Source organism: Chaetodon auriga, chromosome 7 (genome assembly GCF_051107435.1).
Source record: "Chaetodon auriga isolate fChaAug3 chromosome 7, fChaAug3.hap1, whole genome shotgun sequence".
Lineage (NCBI taxonomy): Eukaryota > Metazoa > Chordata > Actinopteri > Chaetodontiformes > Chaetodontidae > Chaetodon > Chaetodon auriga.
The window spans coordinates 11,913,983-11,922,972 of record NC_135080.1 but is presented as its reverse complement, the minus strand read 5'-3'; the positions used below and the strand labels follow the sequence as shown (position 1 = coordinate 11,922,972).

Here is an 8,990-nt window from a genome sequence, read left to right as displayed (position 1 = left end):
TCCGAAGAAATATCATCAAGGCTTTGTCTACCCCTTGTCATTCATTGTAACTGTCCACTGCTACTTCAATGCCATGTGTTTTGAGAAAAAAAATGATCAAGTATCACATATTGTTCACTTTGTTACAAATTCAGTGTCACAGAAGTACACATTTGTTGACGTTTCCTCATGATTGAGATCTTCTCGAAACCCCTGAAGGCAGCACTTCTCACCCTGCATTTGGGTGCTCATATATTTGCTTTCATCCGAACCAACAAAATTGTACAACTTTTGTGTTTTTTCAATATTGGTAGAAATCATTCAATTGTTGCCATTACTCTTTGCTATTTTCTTTGTTAGACTGAAAAAGTATTTCAGCCCCTCAACTCCACCCCTCGCCCTTTCCCTGCATGTGTATTCTTTGCATCCATCCTGTGTTGTGAGCAGAGTACAGAGTGGCCACAGATGATGTCTATCCCTGCATCACTTCAATGAATCTCCTGTCAGAGTGACCATCTTGCTATGGGAGCATCCCACCTTGAACTCCCGCCTTCCTTTTTCTCAGCAGTAGATCAACACTGCCTCCCTGTGGTTAAAGACACATAAAGAGACACAGCTATGCAAACATTGCCTAAAATCAGCTGATTCTTTTTCTAAGAGGTGACTTATGTATGTAAAAATGTAAATATATACAGTGGGTAAAGAAAGAACTCAACATAGCCACAAAATGAATAGGGCAAGAGAAAACAACAGGCTTTGGTAAGCCTCATCAGATGAAGCGTGCGCCACAAATTCGATGCTGATATTAAAGTCAGTCCTCCCACAGCCAAAAAATAGGTGCAGTAACTTCCAGCAGTAACTGTATTTCTTCATACTGTGCCTTTAATGTTGCACAGGAAGGAGAAATTGATGAATGTGAAATTGTTTTTGTCAAATCCAACAGTTTTAAAAACCAAGTCAGAATATTGATTATTGTTTGTGTATGTAATAATCAGAAGTACATCATTTGAAGTGGATGCTGTGTTAAGACCAAGAAATGTGGCTGAATTGCATGTAGAAATGGCAAGGCAGTTTCGATTTCATCCTTCAACCAATAGAAACTGAGGTATGGACTGACGCATACAGTCCTTGTACATTCAAGTAGTATGTGTGGGTTTCCAGAAACAATCAGATGTTGCCCAAATTTAAAATCTCCCTATCTCTGAAGGTATTGCAAAACATTAAGTGAGGATTTGATCCAATTCCTGTAAGCTCTCACAATGACATAGAGGGAAGTTAACAGTGGGAAACATCGTTTGGAGCAACTGGACTTCATCAAGTGTTGTGAAAGGGAATGGGATCTTGACCTCATCCCTCTGAGGCCACTTTCCTCACAGTTTGACCCCCGTCAACAACAACCAGAGACAGTGAGCCTCTTTATCTGCCTGTGCAGAGAGCAAATGAGGATAAAAACATTCCTCACTGGTCATTCACTTTAATCCTGTTTTCGAAGTATGAAGTTATAGTGATGTCGGTTATCATTACTTTGAATGGTTGGGAGCAGATGTCTTTTAAAAGCTACTGTGCTTACACCTCACACAAAGTTACAGCCTGCCACAGTCTTAAAATAGCAGGCTGGAGAGAGACCACAGTTTAGAATTGCTTTCAAAATAAAAGGTTTAGAATTCAATGTCCGGCTGTTGTTTATGCGTTATGTGTCAGAATAATTAGCAGAGCTTAGAAACTTCATTGTGCATGTCAGCTGTTGAGAAATAATGAGATCTGCCACACTGTACTATGTTTAGATTGAAGCAGGGAAGAATGTATGGAGTCCTTGCGGCTTACTGCACAGACAGAGGCTTTTCTATGACCACATTCCCACTGCTGTGGACACCAGAATGGCGTGTCTCAGAGGACGACAGATATAGGCAGCACAATACGGTCATTGATTAAATTCCTTCCTATTTGTCAGCCTTTGCACAATAAATCCACTCATGGGTCCAGTCTTTCTTCGTAGGTTGTCTCAAAAGATGAACCCCGCTCCAAAACATGCACTGCAAGCTACAACTGTTCCAGAACTTTTCATGGCAGCACATGACAATCTACCTGACACAGACAGACAGTGTCCCGTCATCTTTATTATGTGGTTTCATAATAACAGTAAGTCCAACCTAAACTGTTGGACAGCGTCACATCCCTTTGTTTGCTAATGTTCATTCACGAAAATTGAATGGCTCCTCTTCCTCCGCTTCCTTCCCTTTTGTTCCTCTTTGCAGGAAATTACTGATGCTGAATTGAGGAGCACATCCCGGATCCAGAGTTTGATCTAAAGAGATGAAGAGAAAGAACTGGTTTTAAATATATAGACTAAATGTTAACTACAGGAGTCAGACAACGATGTGTGAAATGAGAAAAACAAGCAGCCCCCCTCAGAATCAAATGCGTGACTATTGCTGTCTTATAACTCACCCAAAAGATCCCTGAATGTAAACATGACTCGTGAAGCCCACCTTCATTTGTGGACTTAACCTTGCACATCTGATTAACAGGCCTCCATCCGAGACATGATGAATTTGGCCCCTCAACTGCCATTAACTATTTATACCCACAGGCAGCCGACTCACTCGGGGAATGCTGCTGTTGTGTACTCCAGCAGGGACCTATTGTGACAAACACTGAAGACTTATAGGACTTAAGTATTCCTGATTGCTACTGTGAATCTATTTTGTTGGCAATGGGAAAATCTGGTCTTCAATTGAAAGAAGAATGAACTTAATTATCACTGATTATGGTAGTGTGCCGCTGTGCAATTACCAGCTATGAAGATGATTAGATGATGATGATGAGTAAATATTTTTAAATCCAAAAACGAAAGAAAAAGCAGATAGCAAAAACAGAGAGGCTGATCAAGACAATATTTCTATGGGAAGCCATGCAACTGCTGTCAAATAAATTAGCTTTTTTCCAATTTTGCAACGTTAAAAATTAAATTGTTGGACTTACCATGAAACTTTTAATGATAATCACTGCAGTTATTCCTCTTCAGATCTGACATATGATCACAAGGAGCTAACAAGTGGCATAACTGATGATGATAAGCCCAGCTGAATGAATCACCCGCTTACAATTAAAGCTGCGCCGCCATTACTAATCAGAATGCATGCTGATGATATGACGATCTGATTTGTGGAGATCTTTAGAGGATGCAAGCATACGTTCCAGGCAGCAATGAGATGCAAGACGAGCACTTACTTTCATCAGCGTTATAGTCATGATGTTCGGCACAAATTGTTCCTTATGTACATGAACCAAACAGAAACATAAAACCCACACGTGTTGTCTGATGAAAAACAACCACAGAGTATGTAAAGCTGAATTTCACCAAAAGTGTGCACGGTTTCATTCAGGAACATAGCTATAGAAACAGGAGGAAATATGTGTTTTAGGCAAGAGTTGGACCCAATTCCAGTCAGTAAAGCTCAAATTGCAAGAGATGCCCAAAAAGTCCCATTTCCGTTGAGGCCCTCTCTCTGAAGTGTCATGTTCCTCCCCACTGGTTGCTGACGTAGCTGTTAAACTTATGCAACGCCTTAGACCACACCCATGGAGGTTAAAAGAGCGTGTCGCTCACCCCACCAGCCATTGGATCCAGACATTGACCAACATAGAATAACTCCCATCCACTTCAAGTGAGACAGAGAACCACTATGGAAGGAGGCCAGAGCCGTGCTGCTGTTCCATCCTACCTAGGATGGTCCATCTTTAACACTTTGTGCTGCTGTCTGCCTCTTGGGATTGCTGCTATCATCTGCTCTTGTAGGGTAGGTTTCTGCTCTTGTATCCTCAGAGATGCACAAGATCAAAAAACTATATAAAACATTTTTAGTGTTTTGCAATATTGTTCATTTTATAAGCACAATTTTCCAGTAAACTGAATTGCACATTAATTGAAACTAATGTTGATATTTGCTTTTTAAAGGCACAAAATGCCAACGCTGTCGGAGAATCAGCTACAGCCATGGATGCATCAAGGACGGCCAAGATCCTAAATGTCATTGGACTTGTCTGTGGAATCATTTTGATCATCATTTTCATCGCTCTCAAAGCCACACAACAACATTACTGAAGGTGCCTGGTTTTGCCCACAGATGTTTGGAATTTCAGCCAAGCTTTTTCTCCGATGAACTCCCTTCCTCCACACGCAGGACCACTAAATAGAAACAGATGTCCATATGTGCGCGCGCACATAGGTTGTATACAGACGTTTGTCTGTGTGCCTCTTTAAATCAAGCACCTACAAACGAATCCCAGGAATTCCATTTTAGTGCATTGCCTGTGATTGTTAAAGCCAAAAACATACGTGATTTGTCTACAGAGAAAATTGTTTGTGTTTTACAATGGAATGCACATTTTGTTTTGTTTTGTGGTTTGTTAAAAAAATAAACACTTCAACATGAATGTTTGTGTGATCAGTGATTACAAGAAATGCAGCAATGCCAGAAATCAGGAAAAAAGACAATTAACTGAAGAAAAAAGTGGGATGCAAATTGGTGCTGCGCAAACTGAGTCTACTCTTCCAGCAGTGTCTCTCCTTTCCAACATAAAGTATGCCATTGACTTAAACAAGGCCAGTAAACTAGAGTGGATACTATATTTTTCATTGACAGAAGTCTCAAATGTTTGGATTATGCACTTTGTTTTGGCCTTTTTTATCAAAATTACAACATTCATAATTGATCTGACATCAGTAGAAAACACAACGAGCCATAATCGCCTTGTCTTGGACTGTCAACAACAAAAACAGTGAGGCTCTTTATCCTCATTTCCACAAAGCAGATGAGAAAGAAAAACATTTCAGAGACACAACACTGAGCATCCTACTTCAACCTTGTAAATATTAAGTTGCAGTAACGGTAAGTACATCATTGGTTTGGTAGCGCATGCCTTTTTAAAGCTATACTGTGCTCACACCTCACACTTTCCATAGTGACAGCCTGTGAAATTCTTCCCACAGCCAGGACCTGAAAGGTTGAGAGATCACAGCCAGACCGAAAGGGAGGTCTTGACAATGATGAGGACCACACCAAAAATCAAATCAAGCACATGCAGAAAAAAAAAAACTTAGACGAGAAGAGACATTTATAATTGCTTAGACAGGGTGTAGAATTCAGTGTCCATCTGCTGTTAATGCATTGTGTGTCAGAATAATTAGCAGAGCTTGGGAAGTCCATTGTACATGGCAGCTGTCGAGACATAATGTGAGCCACACTTCAGTATGTTTAGAGGACGGAATGTACCGACTCGCTTCGGCTTATTGTACTGACGGGGGCTGAGTCAGTCTGCTGTAGGTGCCCCAGTGTTTTCTGGCATACAGTATGCCATTGACTGAAAAAAGGGCAGTAAACTAGAGTAAATACCACCAAAAAAGACAAAACCTGCAGAAAGGGAAAACTTTTCAGGTTGGAAAATACATTTTGAAGTTGGTGGGAATTGAGTTTAGGGTTTAGATTAAAGAGAGGATTACTCAATGAAACCCAAAACAATGAAAAACATAACAGTGAGTAAAAACAGTATTCCTCATGTTGTGTCATGTAATCGTTTACTTGCAGGGTCCATGATTTGAAGGATGTAGGGAGCCTTTTGGATGAGCTCAATATATTTGCTTTAATAACTTGCTATCATTTCCTCTCTCCTGAACACTTTAGCATGGCTTCATTGCGCTGACACAACATTATGAAAAAACTGAAATTTTTTCTTTAGCACCTGGTGGCAATATGATTAATGTTGCCTCTACTTGTTTTTCCGTTTTTTTAAAGTGGATTTGGGTTTTAAATGTACATTTTTACATTGCATACTAATGCTTGAAGGTCTCCACATGTGTTTACCCAGTCTGGTCTCCGCCTTTCTCCCCAGCTTCAGAGCTCTTCTCTCTCAAAAGTCCTTCAAGGCGGGAAAACAGAGACGTTCCTCTGTGCTTTCTTTGAAGTTCCTCAACTTCCTTCACCCATAATCACAAACAGACAAACAAGAGACATGCAAGGTGTCTCAGCTTACTCTCCAATGCACAAATATTATCCTGCCTCTCTTGTTCAATGCAGAGACAGACAGACAAAATCATGAATGATCATGCTTCTTTCTGAAGTTAAATAGCATGCCATAGCAAATGATCATAGCTAAAGGAAATATTTCGTTCTTACATCTTCAGACAGCAATCCTCTGTTTGGTTTGTGAAGCCTGTAAAGCAGGGAGGCAGCATGGGAGTCTGACAGAGTCCCCTTCAAGTCTCCTGAAGAGGCCACTTGGTCCTGAAACAACACACACAAATTGGCTTGCCCTCCAGAGGGGGGAACGCCCAGCCTGGCCTGAAAGAGCTCCCCCAGACATTCCTGTAGTATCTGTGATACAATATAGAAAAAGACATCCAACCAGCAGTGAACCCAAACAAGCAAGTGACCAGAATTTCAAAGTTCAGTTTTATCTGAAGCTGAATTTGACATCAAAATATACTCCGACATCTTCAATGTTTTCCCAAACCGTTAATGATTCATGCACACTTTGAGTGTTTGTGCGTACCTTGAAGAAAAGCCTCTGGAAAGTAGGACTGGAGTCAGAGCTCATGTCTTTAATTTTGACATGGGACAGACAGTGCAGCAGCAACAGAGAGAAGCCTCCAACTGACTGGAGCCTCTGGCGACGGATAAAGAGTGTCTCTCCTGCCTCCTGTCAACAGAGCCAGAGCCAACAGAGCCATTGACATGCATCTGAGAGTTATTCTCAGTAACACATAGCAGCTGTGCAAAGACATACAGCACATGCATAATTCACTGCTAAAAAGCGAGCACAGCACCACATTACATCACATGTATTATACAATGCTGTGTGTCTTGTCATTTGAAAGGAAATTTAAGAATTAGTGTCACATTTTAGTGTTATGATTAGTTAGAATATACAAGTTAGGCAAGGGGACAAGTAGAGGAAACCTCAACTTCACTAATACAAACATCTCTAACATTTGCTTGAATGGTTGTTTGCACTTAACAAGAATATATTATGAATTGGAGTTGCATGTTGTGGATATATGTAATACAATATGTAACAGGGCTGTGTTTGCACTTAAGAATATATTATAAATTGGAGTTGCACGTTGTGGATATATGTAATATAATATGTAACAGGGAAATACTTCAGATATTGCAAACTCTTCATTAAATCCTGTGTTTGGCCAAGGGATGAAATGCTTGCCAATAGTCTGCAGCTGGATTTCTTTATCATCTACGAAGTGCAATTGTCTCTACACTCTGAAATAGTGAAACTTGAAAACCTGGAAACAAACTTTCTAACCCTGAACCCATGCAGGAAAGCTGAAGGTTGTGGAATTGCTGGTTATTTACTGATTTAAGGGGTCTTTTTGTCTGACCACTCTCCCCTGTGAGCAGACAGAGATGAACAGAGAGGCAGTCTTTTGTGTCGAGAGATCAGCAGGGCTGAACAGGATGTTCTATAAAGTCTTTCAGTGTTGGGACTGTTTACTGAATTGCCCCTTCAGCATTAGCGGGGACTCCAAAAAGCCACAAACAGCAGATGGATGTAGCAAGCTTCTGTGGTGTTGTCTGAGCTGGTTAACTTTAATATTCTGGTAGCGATAAACTTTGGTTGGAGGGCAGACGAAGGTGCTGCTGATTGTTCCACTCTGCCTGACTTTCTGCTGCATTTAATACTATTCCCTCATTTCCTCCTTAAGCAATTTTCCCTGCAGCATTTTGGATTTTGTTAAATATCTTCCTCCTTTCTCAGGTCTCATAATTTCATGATAGTATTCAGTGGTGGAAGTGGTAGTCAGATCTTAAGTAAAAGTAGCAAAACATTAAATCAAACATACTCCATAGCTGAAAGTCCTGCACTCAAAACACATATTAAAAGTAAAATGTGCATAAAGTACACAGATGTGGTACTTATTACAAAGCAGAAAGTTAACAATTCCATAGTATATTTATGTTACTGTGTTTTTGATAATTAGCATTGGATTGGATTAGATTGGATTAGCATTACTGATGCATTAACGTGGAAGCAGCATTTTAACTGGGGTAAGGTGTTCTATCTAAGTAGTTTTATCTGAAACTATGTATTGTATTTCAGAATCTGATCTATATCTATAATCTGTACAATATGTACCTTATACAAAATACTGATTTGTAAAGTAACTATAGCTGTCACCAGCATGTGGTAATAATAAAACTTTATTTACATAGGATCTTTCAAGCAAAGATGCAGCCCAAAGTGCTTAACAAAATAATATTAGAAGAAAAAATATACAATAACGAGCAACAGCAATGAAAAATAAAGAAACTGTAATTTCTTTCTAAACATTCAAAAGGACTTATCTCTATGATCTGAGGGGAGGATGTTCCACAGTTTAGGGCCATAAAAACAGAAAGAAGCCTCAGCAAATTTCTTATGGGACACTTCAGGACCTTCTAACATAAAGACAGTGGAGGAGTTTTTGTTGGGCCATAAAATGAGAGGATAAATGAATGAGCTGCATTATGTGAGGCTTGATGGAGTAAAGTAAAATGACTTTAAACCAATTCTGAAAGATACAGGGAGCCAGTGCAGTGATGCAAGCAGAGGGATAAGGTGATCCCTATTTTTTTGGTCAAAATCCTGGCTGCTATATTAATCTAATCTCTTTTTAAAAATGTTTTAACTCATCCAGATGTTAATAGTTGAGCATCATCAGCATAATAGTGACATTTGACATCATGGTGACTAATTATGTTGCTTACAGCAAGCATGTACAAGGCAAAAAAGACTAGGACCTAGAATGCTTCCCTGAGGAACGCCGTATTCAATGTGAAATGTCTGTGACACAAAGTTACCTAAACTAACAACAAATGTTCTTTCTGACAGGTATGAGCAAAACCAGTCAAGCACTGTGCCAGAGAGATCCACCCATGTCTCAAGTAGATTGGTTACAGACAGTTTCAGAGAGTCCTCCACTTGTAACAGCCTTGGAAGCCCTGTGGAGAGGCTGC

At 40.0% G+C, this 8,990-nt stretch overlaps 1 protein-coding gene across 1 annotated transcript in view; it reads right to left on the bottom strand.

Annotated features, from left to right (window-relative positions):
• Positions 1–499: 499 nt before the first annotated feature.
• LOC143323418 (uncharacterized) overlaps positions 500–8,990 on the bottom strand; it is a 28,388-nt gene continuing 19,897 nt past the window's right edge. Inside the window, exons 32-34 of the mRNA XM_076735254.1 lie at positions 6,532–6,678; positions 6,156–6,353; positions 500–565 (exon numbers count right to left, since the gene is read on the bottom strand). Of these exons, the coding sequence (XP_076591369.1) occupies positions 500–565; positions 6,156–6,353; positions 6,532–6,678 (411 nt within the window). The remainder of the gene's footprint in view (positions 566–6,155; positions 6,354–6,531; positions 6,679–8,990) is intronic.